The 17,701-nt window shown below is 42.5% G+C and overlaps 2 protein-coding genes and 1 long non-coding RNA gene across 3 annotated transcripts in view; 1 reads left to right on the top strand and 2 right to left on the bottom strand.

Moving 5' to 3' along the window:
* LOC122544522 (uncharacterized) overlaps window positions 1–16,340 on the bottom strand; it is a 34,337-nt gene extending 17,997 nt beyond the window's left edge. Inside the window, exons 1-3 of the mRNA XM_087984647.1 lie at window positions 15,013–16,340; window positions 12,836–12,915; window positions 8,913–8,994 (exon numbers count right to left, since the gene is read on the bottom strand). The gene's annotated coding sequence lies outside the window, so the exon portion shown is untranslated. The remainder of the gene's footprint in view (window positions 1–8,912; window positions 8,995–12,835; window positions 12,916–15,012) is intronic.
* LOC122544647 (uncharacterized) overlaps window positions 1–17,701 on the top strand; it is a 211,597-nt gene that overhangs the window by 114,320 nt on the left and 79,576 nt on the right. The gene's annotated exons all lie outside the window — the stretch shown is intronic.
* On the bottom strand, window positions 16,562–17,606 carry LOC122544504 (histone H2A-like). Its single transcript, XM_087984736.1, has one exon. The coding sequence runs from the start codon at window positions 17,604–17,606 to the stop codon at window positions 17,217–17,219; it is 390 nt and encodes a 129-aa protein (XP_087840862.1). The 3' UTR covers window positions 16,562–17,216.

The following is a 17,701-nucleotide window of genomic DNA, read 5'->3' on the forward strand; positions in this document are numbered from 1 at the left end:
CAACGTGACGATACATTTTAAGCCAACTATAGAATCAACTGAGCTAACCAACCTGCATGGCCAGTGGCAAAAACATTGGGTGGCTCAGTGGCTAGCATTGCTGCCTCACAGCACCAGGGACTCAGGAACAATTCCAGCCTCGGGTGACTGTGTATTGGGAGTTTGCACATTCTCCCCTTCTCTGCATGGGTTTTCTCCAGGTGCTCCGGTTTCCTCCCAAAGTCCAAAGATGTGCAGTTTAGATGGATTGGCCATGCTAAGTTGCCGATGGTGTAAGGGTTATGCAGGTTAGGAAGGTTAGTCATGGGAAATGCAAGGTTATATGGATGGGGTAGGGCAGTATATCTGGGTGGGATTCTATTCAGAGGGTCAGTGTGGAAGATTAGCTTCCACACTGTCGGATACTATGATGTGCAGGTTAAGGGGAATAGCCATGGTTAATGCAAGGTTACTGGGGTAGGGTCAGGGTTTGTTTGGGATGCTCTTCACTGGCTTGGGGCAGACTGGATGGGCTGAATGGTCTCTTTCCACACTGTACAGATTCTGGCAACATCAATACTTAGCTCAATGGTGTGGGCAATTCATTCCAATCTCAATTTAGATGAGATTCACTTTCAGTTTCTGAAATAATGGAGAAGTAAAATCCTATGTTTTCAGCTCCCCAGGGTATGCCCTGCAGATGTGAATGTGAACCTTGCTGTGGCAGGTGGTGGTTTTGGAATTCGATTTTAAACAGAAACAGATCTGGAGTTAAGACTCTAATGATGACTGTTGTCAGGAACAAACAGCCATCTGGTTCAAAATTGAAGACTGGGGTGAGGAGGAATTTCTTCTCTCAGAGGGTTGAGAGTCTTTGGAACTCCTTGCCACAGAGAGCTGTGTGTGGGGACAGGGAGCAGGTTTGATAGATTCTTGATCAGTCGGGGAATTGAGGGTTCCATGTTAAGTGCAGGAAAGTGAGCGTGAGGAATGGTGCATCAGTCATGATGCTATTGAATGGCTGTGCAGGCTCCAGGGGCTGAATGGCCTTCTGTTCCTGTCTGTAATTTTCCTTAAGGGAATTAAATCTGCCCTCCTTAGTCGGCTCTGCACTTGACTCCTAACCCTTTGCAAACACTTCACTGACTTCTGGCTGAATAAGTCGAGTGGTTCAAGGACATTTTGGAAGTGCATCCACTTCCCACCTTAGCAGAGATGACCACATCCTGTTCAGAGTACAGAGAAATAATATCTGTCAGTTTCAGTTTTTGGCTTGTTCCAATCACGTGCTTTGCTTAGAGAAATTGGTCTGGATAATGACCTCAGATATTCACAGCTTGTCCTGTACACTGGTTCTTTCAGTCAGAATTTGTTATTCTCATCCATTTTCTTACAGCAATACAGCACGGAAACAGGCCCATCGGCCCAACCCGTCCATGCCTACCAAGTTTCCCAAACTCACCCAGTCCCATTTGTCTGCATATGGCCCATATCTCTCTAAACCTTTCTTATCCATGTACCTTTCCTTTTAAGTGTTGTAATTGTACCTGCCTCTATCACTTCCTCTCGCAGCTCATTCCATGTACTCACTGCCCTCTGTGTGGTATATTTGCCTATCAGATCGCTTTTGAATCTTTCCCCCTCACCTTCAACCTATGCCCATTAGTTTTGGCATCCCTACCCTGGGGAAAGAACCAGACCTATTTACCTTATCTATGCCACTCGTGATTTTATAACCTCCATAAGGTCACCTCACCAGCCTCTGACGCTCCAAGGGAGTAAAGCTTCCAGCTTATGCAGCTTCTCCTTATAACTCAAACCCAGCAATCTTAGTAACATCTTTGTTAATCTTTTCTATAACCTTTCTGGCTTAAGAACATCCTTTCTACAGCAGGCTGACCAGAACTGTACACAGTATTCTAAAAGTGACCTCACCAACATGATGCCCCAACTCCTGTCGTCAGTGCTCTGACCAGTGAAGGCAAGCATGCCAAATGCTTACTTCACCACAGTGTCAAGCTGCAATGTCACATTCAAGGAACTACCTACCTGCATCCCTAGTCTGTTTGTTTGGAAACATTCCCCAGACTAGTACTATTAACTGTATAAGTCCTGCCGTGATTTGCCTTACCAAAATGCAACACCCTGTGTTTATCTAAATTAAACTTCATCTGCCATTCCTTGACCCACTGGCCCAGTTGATCAAATTTCTATTGTACTCTTAGATAACATTCTTCTCTGTCCACAATGACACTAATTTTGGTCCTGCTCCTATCTACCACGTTTCTGTGTTGTCTTAGTTTCAGGCTGACCAAGTGGAGCAGCAACCATCTTGCATCACATACACAACCCTGCATCACATACACCACCCTAAGGCACACAGATACAGGATGGGATGAGGAACCAGGTCGAGAGGAAGAGGGAAACATTTATGCCATCCTTCCACGGACATCGTAAGACAGCGCAGAAGAAAGCTTGTGAAGCTTCACAAATCGATCAACAGCAAATCTATCTTCCAGCAAATAAGGAGGAAATGGAAGAGAAGGCATAGCAATGACACGTTTGTGTGATTAGGCAAGGCTTTGCCTCAATTCACTCAGCAAGATATCAATTTTAAAGATCGACTTGTCTTGAGAAACCACCTGAATAATGGTCTCTCCTACAACTCTCACTGGGTCAATTTATCCTGCTGTAGCACGATCTAACTGTTGATGGCAGAGATTTGAGAATTTATGATGTCCATTCCTAACTTGAGCATCCATTTAATCTCCTGGCGAATGGGCTGAGGCAGATGAGCCAATGAATTGAATGTACTTTGCATATTTTGTTTAAATTGTGGTGAAAAAGAAATAATTCAAGGCAGGATTGTTTTCCAGCCCTATCTTCATTGCCCTCTAATTTCATCACTTCCAGTACATATCCAGCTCTATTTTTATACCTCATATGGAATCTACCTCCACCACGATCCTAGGCTGCACAATCCAAATCCTAACAACTCTGAGTAAAGATATTTCTCCTCATCTCACTCCTCGCTCTTTTGCTGACAATCTTGAAATTTGACCCCCTAGTTACTAACATACCAAGTAATGGTAATAAAATATTCTTTCCCCTCAAAATTCTTCATAATTTTGAATATCTCTATAAGGACCTCCTCATCTTCATCTTCTCTGCTCCAAGGAGAAGAAGGCTGATGTCACTAATCCTTTCTTGTACGTAAAATCCTTCATTACCGCTGTCATTTTAGTAAATCTCCAATGAACCCTCCTCAAAGCATGAGGATTCTTCCTTAAATAAAGTGCCTACAACCAAACACAAATGTGATCTGACCAATGATTTGTAGAAGTATACATCACTTCCTCAGTTTTATACTTAATGCCTCTATTTATAACGGCTATTTATATCAGCCTTCTTCACAAGGGTTTCAGCTTGCCTAGGAGGAGAAAGTGAGGTCAGCATTTTGCCCCCAACTTGCCTAGCCAACTTCAGAGAATGATAAACATGAACCCCGCGGTCCCTCTGCTCCAGTGCTCCCTTCAAAGAAGTACCATTGACCGTGTGTTTCTGGGGGCAAAATGCATGACCTCACATTTCTCTGCATTGGAATTCATCTGTCAGATTTCTGCCCATTTGGTAAACTTGTCAATCTTCCTGTGAAGTCACTCAGCATCAACTTCACAATTCACTCTTCTCCCTGGGTTAGTATTAACTGCAATTTAGAGATTATATTCTCAACACCCAACTCCTAATCATTTATATAACCAATGTATTTATCAATGTGTACTTGTCAGTTTCTTCCATGTGCGCGTAACTATCAATTCTATTCTGTCTGTTTCACTTATGTGAATGTGTGAGTGTATTTACCAGTCTGTTCCTGCTCTGTGAACTGAGACTGTCAATATTAATCTGTACTGTCAGATTCACCTATATCAGTAGGTCAATGCAATAACCAATCTATGCCTCTCAATCTCTGCCTTGATGAATTTACTTATCGATTTCTACCTCTCAGATCCTGTTTGGTGAATGTGACCAGTGCAGGTACCAGTGTGTATCTGTGAGATTCTGCTCTGTGAAGGAGAATGTCATTATCAGACTATACTTGTCAGTTTATGCTGTGTGAAACTGGGAGTGTGGTTATCATTCTGTTCCTGTCAGTTTTAGCTTTGTCAATAAGTATAGTTATTAATCTATCCCTGACAGTTACTGCAATGCGAATGTGCGACTTAAGTTAACAGAAACTGACTGATGGAGACTGATAGTGACACATATGCATCACAGTAAGGGTGTCATCATCATTTGTTTGTCTGTTTCTGCAACGTGAATGAGTGTGTAGTTATCAGCCTGTACTTGTCAGGTTCTACTGTTGTGTATCAAAGTGGAAGCCAGTAATATTCTGTGTCTGTGTGATACATTCTATGATAGTTGTTTATGAGAATGTTGAGACTGGGTCTTAATCTTTTCTGCATTTTGTGATTTCTGAGTTGACTGTGGGGGTGGGTGAGGGAGAGGGGAGAAAGGGTGATGGCAGAAGGGAAACTGCTTTATTCTGAGAACCATTCTGAATTATGGTCACATATTTCCTGTTTGAGGAGAGAGTCTCGGATCTGTGGTATCACTGAGACATTTAGTTTCAATTTGTACCTCGACATTGTTGGTGTTTTATTTGTGAAAGAGTTTTATTCTGCATGTCAGTCCATTTCTGTCTGATAATTTTCATACCAATATGCAACACAACAGCATGTCATCTCCTTTCTCATCAAAATCAGAATCACTGATATGGTACAGCTCAGAAGCAGACCATTCAGCCTATTGTGTCTGTACTAGGACATTCTCTTATGCATCAGATCTGCAGTAATTGTTGGGAATGTGAACTTCATTGACTCATTGTCAGCGTCTATATGGAAAGGACAAATTGACATCAGTTCTGCTATCATCTTACTTTTAATAACTATAGTGCTAGTTTTGATGTTTCCCACAATCTCAATCACAGATCATTGAGCAGATCACATTTGTGTTCAGTTCTGGGCACTTTTTTTAAGGGAGGATCTTCAAGCTCTGGAGAGGGTTCATTGGAGATTTACTGGATCTCATTCACTTCCATTCAGTTGTAGTTTTGTGTCTGAGTGTAGCATAAACTCTGCAAATAAACTCCTTCAGTCTCAGATTATTGTTACATTGTGTGTACATGTATAGTAGACTTTATCAGGCGCTGAAAATGTGTTGCTGGGAAAGCGCAGCAGGTCAGGCAGCATCCAAGGAGCAGGAGAATCGACGTTTCGGGCATGAGCCCTTCTTCTTCCTGAAGAAGAGCTCGTGCCCGAAACGTCAATTCTCCTGCTCCTTGGATGCTGCCTGACCTGCTGCGCTTTACCAGCAACACATTTTCAGCTCTGTTCTCAAGCATCTGCAGTCCTCACTTTCTCCTAGAAGATTTTATCAGGCGCTGCTGGGCACTGCATATCCTCAGCTGTGATAAGTGATGTTAAGAGTCAATTCATATCTGGAAATAATTGAGGCCAAATTTTATTCTTTTTTTTCCTTTCAGCGTCCAGTGGCTGAGTGAGTGAGTTTACTCTTGTGCTGCCTATCTCAGTTCATGTCTCCTGTAGAGAATAGGAAACAGCTGAGGTTCTTTAATTGTTAGTGCATGGAGGAATTACGTGCAAGTGAAAATGTAACACACTGCAACAGAGAGGATTCTGTGCTGTTCTTCAGAGTCAAGGTAGGAATCTGGTATCGTGCAGAATCTAACAGGCAGTAATGTTGTAAAATGTTTGTCTTCAGGATGCCATTAGTTTTTGTTTCAGTGCATGTTGGTGTACTTTTTTGAACACTGCTGAACTAACAATCAATGTAAGCTGAATCCATTTGCAACTAAGTGACAAACCATTCAACTGCATTGGAGCTGACTGACCATGATGTTCCTGGTACAGAATTGACTATTGGCCAATGCACTTCTATTTTCTGCTGTAGACAGAACATTACCCTGCTCTGTCGAGAGATGATGCACCATTAACTTGAGTTACTCTATTGCAAGGCGGAGGAAAGGAAAAGGATTTTATTTTTTGTCATGCACTGCAGAATATGTAAACTGTCACATTCAATTTATGGAATAATCAACACTCTCCTGCTCTGCTTGAAAATAAAACAAGCAGTTCTACAAACCTACAAATTTTGGCTTTTTCTTCCCCCTTTCTCCACTGCTTTGAAGGGTGGTTATTATATTCTGTTGATGCATTGTGAAAATTGCAACTTGATTTCACTTTTTTTTAGTGATACATCCTCGGGAGGGGGAGGAGGAATGCAGAGCTCTTTGTAGATAATTGCAACTAATTTTGAAAGAAGTACATAATTATCTAAAAAAAAAGTTTCTGGTTGGAGTGAAACAGACAAAACAAAGTCTTCTACTACAACATGAAGAAATGGAGAATTATGTTGTGATAAAGATGGGGATGGCAGCTCCTCTGCTACCATGATACATTTATGCAAATAGATGCTAGCTGATCAGGATGAAAATTGTTAGCTGGTTGTTTCTGATTGGTACAGACTCAAAAGTTTTGATGGGCCTGATTCTGTGCTGTTGGCCACTCCCTCTCTGACAAAGGATCTGTGGGTAGAAATAATTTTGAATGTAACATTTTCTGTTATTTGCAATGTCAATGGAACTGCAAGGCGGTTAGATATTGTAACGGGTGTCAGAATGATGTATGTTTTGAAACTCATCATAAGTCACAGAGAGATGGAGACAGTGTGTGTGTGTGTTGGCGTGGTGGTGGGGGGGGACAATATTTGGTAATGTACCTACACACGAATCATTCTATGTCAAGCTTTGACAGAGAATGTGCATTTGGAATTCATATTATTTGATTGCTGTGTCTACATACATGACAAAAGATTAATTCTGTCGCTCTGAATTCCTGAGAGCTGTAAAGTTTCCTTCAAGATAAATTTGTACTCTATTTATTTTTAATATGGTTGCCCAAAGTAATCATATCAGCTATTTGCCACCTTGATTGTAACATTATAAAGATTGGTGGACTTGTGGGTAGTGCAGAAGCTTGTCAAAGGATACAGCAGGATATGGCCTGAAGAAATATGGCAGATTAAGTTTAATCTGGCAAAGTGTAAGTTGCTGGACTTTGGGAGATCAAATTTTAAGTGAAGGTATACAGTAAATGGCTGGACTGTGAAAGTCACTGGTGTACAGAAGGATCTTGGGGTTCAAGTCTCTAGCTCCCTGAAAGTGGCCATGCAAGTAGATAGGGTGATATCAAGAAGAAGGTAGGAGAAAGTGAGGACTGCAGATGCTGGAGATCAGAGCGGAAAAATGTGTTGCTGGAAAAGCGCAGGTCAGGCAGCATCAAAGGAGCAGTAAAATCGACGTTTTGGACATAAACCCTTCTTCAGGAATGAGGAGGGTGTGCCAAGCAGGCTAAGATAAAAGGTAGGGAGGAGGGACTTGGGGGAGGGGCGTTGAGAATGCCCGAAACATCGATTCTAGAGGAAGGTGTCTGGCATGCCTGCCTTATTGTTTGGGGCGTTGAGTATAAAGGTCAGGATGTCATATTGCAGCTTTATATGACTTTGGTTAGATCATACTTAGAGTATTGTGACAAAAGATTAATTCTGTCCTTCTCAGATACTGATAGCTGAAATGTTTCCTTCAGTATCTGTACGCACTATGTACTTCATATATGGTTGTTCAAACTAACAGCATCGTCTCTTTGTTCACCTCTATTGTAACATGAAAAGTATCCTTACAAAAGTTTAGAATCCATGAGAACAGCCTCAAATCGGGTTCCTGTCGCATGAAACACTCTCTCTCACACACACACGCACACACTCATGCAGACCGTCTCTCATCCACACACCTCCCCTCATACACACAAGCATACACCCCCCACACTCACACCCATACACACATCCAACCTCAAGCTGACACCATCACACTCATACACACACTTTATGAAGCATGCAAATACAAACACACATTCACATATGTACTCACATTCACATGCACACACTCTGTTTCTCTCTCTCTCGCTCTCTCTCTCTCTCTCACACACACACACATACACACACACACACATATACATGTATCTGGGGTGGATTTGCATTTGCAGAATTATATTTGCAGATATTTTGCTCAAAAAGAGCACAATCTGCAGGCAGTCAATCCATGTAATGTTTTATATATTCCTCCTTTGGCAATAGAACCAGTCTGACTCAAGATTCAAATACAGACAGACTCTAACCTCACAACTTTAATACATTGTTTGAGTTGAGATGTCACCCTTTTTTTAAATAAAACCTGATGTCATCTTGAGAATGTGACTTAAAAGTAGTTCTGGGATGTATATATTAATGGACTGAAACCTGCAACCCATTCTAAAAGATGAAAGACTTAACAATCCAGATTTGTTCAATGTATCATTTCAGTTGCATGACACTGTAATCTTTCGCTATAAATTCTGTGTCTCATGATCCTGTTTCACAGCTACCTGAAGGAGCAGTGCTCTAAAAGCTAGTCAGGATGGAGGCAGATACTATGAAGGTATTGAAGGGACTTGAAAATAAGCAAATGAATATGCAAGAAATGGAGGGGTATGGACCAAGGGTAGGCAGAAGGGATTAATTCCATTTGGCATCATATTCGGCACAACATCGTGGGCTGAAGGACTCATTCCTGTGCTGTACTGTTCGATGTTCAGATTTAATGCAGTGTATATTTCGGATGAGGATTCATTCACGTTAATTGGAACTGCGTAGCATGCATTGAGAATATAGATTAAAAAAATATAAACTTTTATTTCTTTGGTGGTGTTTGACTCTTGGTTTGAACATGTCTCGCTGGAAATGGAGCTCAATGTGAACCTGACTCAATCCACTCTGTGACTGTGGAAAGGATGTTCTTCGCTGTGACAGCAGTAACATACCTGCTGTTTGTTTGAAGCAGCTGGTCACACTTGGCTCTGTACCGAGGGAATATTACATTGTCTTGGTCCTTTGAGTACTTGCCTGGAGGAAGTCAGAAGAGATACCTCCTGTAAATCAACATCAGCTGTGATTGGCAACATCAATGTAACATTCAGTTAATGATCATTATGATTTGTTGTTTAAAGCCCGAGATTTAAACAGAACCACAGGTCTGATTCCACTCCTGCTCGGAGCTGCTCTTTGTCCATTTTTTTCTTAAAATTCTAACACCAGTTGAGTGAGATTCAGAAACTAAACAATACCCATACAGCTCCATGAATGGGGCCATCTGATGCAAGTGGGTATGTGGATATGTGAGTTTAGTTATTGATCTATACCTGTCAGTTCCTGCTTGGTGAATGTGTGGGTGTAGTTATCAAACTGCAACTTTCAGTATATGGTAAATATATTTACATATTCACACAGCAGGGACTGGTCTGGTCTCATTGATAGCTGAAGAATCATAAAAATAGTACAGCATCGGTGGGGCTGGGCATTCAGCCCATCTTGTCCATGCCAATGCCAACACACCCAGGTGCCCTTTCTCATCCCACTTTCCTGCCACAGCCCGTAACCTTGCAGTTTACAACACTTGAGATGCAGTTCCAGGGAATTTTTGTTTTAAAAAAATGTAAGGTCTCTGCCTGCACCTCCAAATCAGGCAGTGAATTCCAGATACCCACCACTCTCTACATAAAAAACACATTTTTGAACTCACTGTCAAAGGAAACAGGTTCCTCCTGTCTAATGTCTCCCTCCCACTAGTTAGTTAAAAATCACTCAACACCAGGTTATAGTTCAACAGGTTTATTTGGAAGTGCACACTTTGAGTGCTGCTCCTTCAGGTAGCTCACTCAATAGTACTGTAGACACCCCCACCCCCATGGGGGTGACGTTCCAGGACCGATGGCGGAAGCTCAAAACTGTAGATAGATACGAACCCATTAATTTAAATGGGAAATATTCCTTCCCAGCAGCCTCCTGGATGCTGGCTCTGGAACATTCCCTTTCATATGTTCAGATCACGGTAAACCGTGGTTAAGTGAAACCACGACAACAGGACCCACGGGTACGGGGGTCACGTTGTATTCCCTAATCATGGCACCTCTGTTCCAAGGAATACAACCCAAACCTCTCCAATGTCTCCTGATAGCTACAATTCACCAGCCCTGGCAACATTCTAGTAAATCTCCTCTGCACTCTCCCCAGCGCAATGACAATATTCCTGTTGTAGCCACCAGTGCCTCATACAGTTTCATTATTATTTCCCTATTTTTGTATTCACCCCTCTGCCAATGAGGGAGAGCATTACATGTGCCTTCTTTACAGTCCTTTCTATCTTAAGGGACCTGTGCATTTGCATGCTGAAGATCAGAGACGAGAGTTCGGGGCTGAAAAAGCACTACAGGTCAGGCAGCATCTGAGGAGGAGGAGAATCAACGTTTTGGGCATCAGCCCTTCATCAGGAAACAGTGCTTGGGATAGCAATGGCCCTTTGAGTCATCAAGAGTTTTCAGGGGGTGGAAGACGTGACTTCAGACTTTTGCAAAAAAGTGATTAAAAGTGCCTCCTTCCACGAGGAAAAGGGCGATAATTACAGTAATTGCTCAATGCTTAAATTTGCTGGAAATGCCATCAGAATCTTTAGGGATTGCTAACATTCAATTGAAAATGAAACAACTCGAGTTAGAAGCAAAAGTCAAGGAAAGGGCAACCGAAACAAAACAGTTTGAATTACGATTAAAAGCAGAAGAGAGAAAGAAGAGAGAGAAAAGGAAGGAGAGGAAATGAAGAAAGACGGAGCTTGAACTTTGGAAATTGGCACTTAGACAGGAGTTCAAAAATTCACTTCCTGAAGTAATGAGAACTCGTGTAAGAGCAGAGAGTTAAAACATCAAGACTGGCATCAGAAATGGCTGATGATTGAGTTGATCAATAAATCAAAATTGGGCTGCCAAAATCAATTTCAATCCACGAGGGATAATAATTGTGGGTAAGAGAAATTCTCACATGGAAAGGAAAAAGTTGATCTCCGTAAAGATCATAAGGATGATTTACTACAGGGTGAAAAGGAAACCCTTGAAGGGGAAAGAGAAGTGAAACAGCTCTGGTGTTTTCAATAAAGTAGGCCACATGAAATCATTGTTGATGGGTGAAGAAAAGCAGCGAGAAGCCAGAAGTCAGGATAAATCAGTGAATTTTGTTGGAGTGGTAACAGAGAGCACTGTGGAGACAAGAAAACTGCACCAGAATGTACAAGCTGGTCGGAGGTTGTTTATGGAGGAAGTGCCAGATCTTCTTAAACCATACACCGTGAATGTGAAGTTTACTCGCATAGGCCTGGAGCATCAGGTAAAGAGGTAACAATATTCAGAGACACGAGGATCCTCTCAATCTGTGATGCTAAAAGATTAGGATATATGTACCTCTGAAGGACTATTGCCAGAAAAGGTATGAGTAATGGGAATTCACATTGACATAAGAAATGCTCAATTGTAAGAAGTGAGGTTAGAGTGTCTAGTGAAGAGGGGAGAAGTCATAGTAGGAGTACTGGAATACAATTTGTCCTTGTTAATGATGTTGCTGATTCACTGGTGGGAGTGCCGATTGTGGTTGCAAAGTCAATGGAAATTCAGGCAACTGAACTATTGCAGGACACATATCCTGGGATGTTTCCTGACTGTGTGGTAACGAGGTCACAAAGTCACCAGTTGAAACAGGAAAGATCAAAGAGTACAGATAAGAAAGTTGAAGGGAAATTAGCAGAGACCCTGTTTGATCAGATGGCTGAGACAAACCAGGAACAGATAGATGACAAAGCGGACATCTTTAGCTCAGGTAAATTAACTGAGTTACAGCAGAAAGTTGAAAATTTAAAGCAATTGTATCAAAAGGCAAACACAAAACAAATCCAAATGTATCCCTGATTGTTATCTTAAAAATGATGTCTTAATGAGGAAATAGAGACCATAAAAAATCAGGCAGATGAGAAATGGGCAGATGTTTATCAAGTTGTATTGCCAGTGGGTTATAGAAAGGACGTGTTGCGAGTAGCACATGAGCTACCTGTATAGATTGTCTGTTTGGAATTCACATTATTTAATTGTCATCTCTATATGTGACAACTATTCATTAAAGGATTAATTCTGTCCTTATCAGTCACACACAAACTCCATGTAAATATGCTTCATCCCGGTTGGAGAATTTGAGCTGTAGGCAGAGGCTGAACAGGCTGGAACTGTTTTCCCTGGAGAGTGAACTTATAGAAGTTTATAAAATCATAAAGCACATGGAGAAGTGGTGGAGCCTGGTAAAATTACAACATTTCAAAGGCATCTGAGTGGATATAATGAGAAAGCCTTAAAGCTTGTCCTTAAATATTTAGACTAAATGTAATGTTGAATTATAGAACACAAGAAAATAAACAGGGCAGGCAGAGAGGCATCAGGCCTCAAAAAGGGGAACCTAGGATGTGCAGAAGATAAAAAACATCTGTTCTCACCAAGTGATAACAGGATGCTCAAAAGCAATTAAGAACATTTGCCCTAACGTCAATGAATCTGTGTAAAAAAGGACACAGTGATAACATTCACAGTTGTTAACGTAATAAATTAATGACAGTGTTTGATTGTGATCTCGGAAACTTTGTATCATCTCAGAAGCATGTCAAAGGCCTTGTAATAAACGGTCAGGTGCTATCAATTATAATGGATTCTTATTGTGTGTGAGTGTGAGTGTGAGTGTGAGTGAGAGAGAGAGAGAGAGAGACACATGGATGTTTTGAATGTATTTGCATTTTGGGACTTTATGATGATTTTGAGTAGCCATTGTTGATTATGAAATGCAAACTCTAAAATGTAATATTGATGAAGTTTTAACTTACTTGGTGTTTTTACACGCCATGACTGCCCACTGTCAATTCTAACTCGTCAGATCTTCTGTCTTTGAATTTGAATCACAATCCTGAAAAGAAAGCGTATTTAATTTGAGACTAATGAATCATTTAAAATTTAAACTTTCAGACTCAGGCACAGAATTATTTTGTGTTTAAGATAAAAAGCAGGAGGCTGCTCCGACATTGAAGAGATTCTGACACAATCCATCAGGAAGCCATTTTATGGTCAAAGCTTACCCTCCTCAATAAGATGCCATTTTATAAAACAGTGATATCTGACATGCAAGCTGTGCAAGGTTACCTTATGACCGCTCCCATTTAGTTTAGACTGATACCTCTTTATGACAGGGACTTACCTCACCAACAGGCACTGACTCAGTTGAATCTGTTTTTCCCACCTGATGGATGGCTGAGGGCCTACAGGAGCGATCAGTTAAGTGCACACAGACCTGTTAATTAACTTCTCTTCCTTATGAATTATTGCCTTTCCACTGTCTGTCTAATTAAGAACATGCAGTGTTTGTTGTAAAAGTTTGGAAAAAGGAAGCCTGTTTGAGGCAGAATAGTGGAGTCACCTGTGAGGGCTTTTAAAGGAAGATCCTACTTTTCTAAGGTTTTAGAACCTCTGCTAGCCTGGCTTATAGGTGTCAATGTTACGTTCTAACAGTGATGCTATTGGTAAATAAAGGGGAAGGCTAAAATTAAACTAAACTGTTTGTAAGAGGTTTTTATTCCAGACTACCAAAGTGTATGGTCTCGAGGAAGAACCAAGAGAGGCATATAGATCGGAGTCCACAAGGGATTCCCTGGGCTGTCTCAAATCTATACTTTAACAATATGAACAGGAAGGGTTTAGAGAGAGATGGGCTAAGTGCTGCCAAATGGAAATAGATTAGGTTAGGATATCTGGTTGGCATGGACAAGTTGGACTGAAGGGTCTGTTTCCATGTGATACGTTTGTATGACTCAATGACTCTTCGGTAACTCTTGCCCTGTCGGTAAGCACATTTTCCTTCCATCTCAGTACTTAACCCCTCCTTTATGGATGGTTGTTGAAATGATGCAACAATGTGACCTAATTGTCTATCTTCATTGTAATGTTGAAAATGCTCTGAATAACTGCAGATTTTAATGCAGTTCCTGAATGTCTATTTTGGATGAGGATTCAATTTATCTATCTTCAACACCGGTGCGTAAACGTCAATGGGCTACATACCTTCCATTTGTTGTAGTTCTGTTCGCCGAGCTGGCAGTTTTTGTTGCTCCCTGGCTAGGCTCCCAAGCACTGATGATGTCGCCTAGCCAGGGGACGAAACGTTTGTAACAAAAACTTCCAGCTCGGCGAACAGAACCACAACAACAAGCACCCGAGCTACAAATCTTCACACAAACTTTGAATACCTTCCATTTGTTTGAGGCAGCTGGTCACTCTGCTTTGAACTAAGTATTACAGCGTCTTAGTCCCTCAGGTGTTTTTCTGGAGGAAGACACAGGGACACCACCTGTAAGTCAACATGAGGCTAGTCTGGCAATTTTGAACTGATCAATGTCACATTCATTCCTGGGCTGCTCCTTGTCTGGGGTTTGTGTTTGTTTTTCACGTGATTCGATACCAATTGATTTGGAGATGCCGGTGTTGGACTGGGGTGGACAATGTTAAAATCACACAACATGAAGTGCTTCGAAATAAACCTGTTGGACTATAATCTGGTATTGTGCTATTGTTAACTTGATACCAATTGAGTGGGATCCAGAAACTGAGTAACAACCGCCCAGCACCATGAATGGGAATACTCAGTCACCAGGATGTTCAATATCCAACTCCCCAAATACCTGTTGGAAAGAGGAAAAACGGCGCTATTTCTAATGTTTTTACCAAGACTCCAGTGTATGTCCTTTTACAAGAGTATCACATTCCTACAGTTGGTCCACACAACCTCAAGGAACAGCGGGAAAACAGAATTAAATTAAAACAGGGTTCAGAGGATTGCAAACCACAAAAATATCCCATAGCAGCTTCTTTCGCTCCGCCTCCCTCAGCAGGCCCACACACAGCCCGAGAAAGGCCTCTCTCTTCCCCCCCAGCCCGCTCACTCCAAGTTCCGGGACCAGTTCCTGCTCCGCTCGGCCTCTTACAAACAGCCCCCGGTTCTCCCTGAACTCACCCCGAATCAATCCCGGTCTCGGAGCCCCCTCTGTGTCCCAGGCTCCCATCCCGATGTGCTGCTGGAAGGAGCCTGCTGTTCCCTCGCTTCCCTGGGCGCTGATCTCTCCATTGCGGTCTGTTTCAAACAAACCTCTTGCACTCACTGAGTAAATGCTCCTCAATGGCAGCGCTGGGGGAGGGCCTCTCGTTAGGAACAGTCAGCTTTGGGGAGAAAAGGTTCAGTCCCAGATACAGTTGGGGCTGGAGTGAGCTTTTCCAGCATCACTCTAATCCAGAAGTACGCTCTGAAACGCCAGGGCCGCACTCTCTATGGATTCGGCGGCTGAGGATAAAGCGACCCTTTTCCAGCGAACCCAAAGGCCACCCAAACCCTCCGACAGAGAGCGGAGACCTGAGGATGGGAAGGTTGCGCATACGGAGAGCAGAGTGTAATGTTGCCAGTTATTTCACATATATCGCGATTTTAAAATCATTTCGATTCCAAAAATGTACTAATACCGTGTTTTGAGGTACGGCAGAGAACATTCAGAGTGGTCGGTTCACTTTGTTGCTGTTTACCGTGGCCAATGATTTTAAAATTGCAAGTATTCCTACACTATAGATAAGCAGCTATTCGGCCAATCGAGACTCTACTGTTCTGCAACTTGGTCAGCCCATGTAAAGAATCGCGTCGTCATTTGTAATTGTAACATGTCGCAACAGTATTAGGTCATTCTGCCCATCCAGTTTGTTCTGCCATTCGATCATTGCTGACATTTCTCAAACTTACTCTTCTGTCTGTTCCCCGTAACCTTCGTTCCTCTTTCTCGTGAATACCTGTCTAGCTCAGTAATAATACCAATGCGTACTTGGCTGTCCATGTCATGAGTAGTAATTAGTAAAAACTTATTTTGGAATCCAGACATTAATGTTACATATTGCAGTATCCATAATTCCGAGACATGATCTTCGGCTCAGTTTTGTTTCTGGGAGCCTGCGGATATGTTGTAATGCTCGTTCTTTCCATCTGCCTGTTCGGGGAGTGATTACAAATAGTCTTCGGGCAAGTAATAACCTGGATGAAATAAAAACGTGGTTCTGTAATTTGATCCGTGTACACTGTATTAACTTTTAAGGTGTTTCAATCGGCGGGCTTTCGATTGATTCACGGCGGATACGAGTCCGTTTGCTCATCCAGAGAGACATTAGTATTTCTATCGGAAGTTAGCGTTTCTATTGGCAGTGAATTTGCAACTTATGAATCTTCATTCAGGGATTGCGGTATGTATGAAAATATAGTAATAAGAAGTGTGATTTTATCATCAACTCTTAATATTGCGTTAGTTATTTCTGGAAAAACCCCATCTCCTCATTGACTACCTTTGTGCTGAGGTGGAGGCAGGAGAGAAAGGGAAAAAAATAGCGCCAAGAGATCAACGGTTCATTTTCAAATTTGAAAATGCCCGCCATCACGTATAAAAGAGCAGAACGTTTCACAGAGGAGAATGCATGAGCACGTACACGTTGATTGCTTTTTCGATTACGAAATTAAAGTTCAGACAATTCACTTCACCCCATTCCCGCCTTTACAGCTGAGAAATGCGTCACTGGTGTTCAATCTGTTCTCTCTCTCTCCAGAGGCAGGGGATAAAAGACTGAATATGAACCGAGCAGAGAATAAAGCGCACAGGCTGAGGGACCGTTCCTTACTGTATTCTGCAGCGACTGGCTCGTTACTGCACTGGGTCAGACCAGCTCTGAAAGGCATTGTGAATGTAATGTGAGGTCAAACCCGATCGGGTTTGATGTCCGTACCGCCATTCTAAACTCACAGGATATGGTAACTAAAAACAGAGCTCATTCAGGCAATAAGAAATCCTGTAGTTCAGGACATTCGTACTATTGCATTTTATAATAAACTCTTCCTCTGCTCCCAGACTGTAACAGTATCCAAATAAATGGAGCGTGGAATTCACTGATGTCCGGATCAAAGGCGAAAGCTCTCCCCATTAAGAGGAAAATAATCAATCTGACAGCGAGTTTAGCCCCTTTCACAGATGCTGTGAGTGGCTCTTAAAAGAGCCTTTGGGTTGTCAAATTTAAGGCGAGGGTTCTCCACATTAAAGGGAAAATAATCAATCCGACAGAGTTTAGCCCTTTTCACAGACGCTGTGAGTGGCTCTTAAAAGAGCCTTTGGATTGTCAGATTCAAGAATGGTCTCTTCACTTTTTAGCGGCGCCCCCAGCGGTGGTTTTCTTGGGCAGCAGCACGGCCTGGATATTAGGCAGCACCCCGCCCTGAGCGATGGTCACCCCTCCCAGCAGCTTGTTGAGCTCCTCGTCGTTGCGCACGGCCAGCTGCAGGTGCCTGGGGATGATGCGGGTCTTCTTGTTGTCCCGGGCCGCGTTGCCGGCCAGCTCCAGGATTTCAGCCGTCAGATACTCCAGCACCGCAGCCAGATAGACCGGCGCTCCGGCACCCACACGCTCAGCATAGTTACCCTTTCTCAGGAGCCTGTGAACACGGCCCACCGGGAACTGCAGGCCAGCCCGGGACGATCGAGACTTCGCCTTGGCGCGACCTTTCCCACCGCCCTTTCCTCTTCCAGACATTGTCACAAGCGCTTTCACAGAGAATGCTACACTCCGCCCACATCGCGGCCTCTTATACCTTCGGGAGGAATGGTGGGTCGGCCGTTTCTGATTGG

The sequence above is a fragment of the Chiloscyllium plagiosum genome, unplaced genomic scaffold (assembly GCF_037043375.1).
Source record: "Chiloscyllium plagiosum isolate Xiang-an unplaced genomic scaffold, Cpla_swu_hap1 HiC_scaffold_49, whole genome shotgun sequence".
NCBI lineage: Eukaryota > Metazoa > Chordata > Chondrichthyes > Orectolobiformes > Hemiscylliidae > Chiloscyllium > Chiloscyllium plagiosum.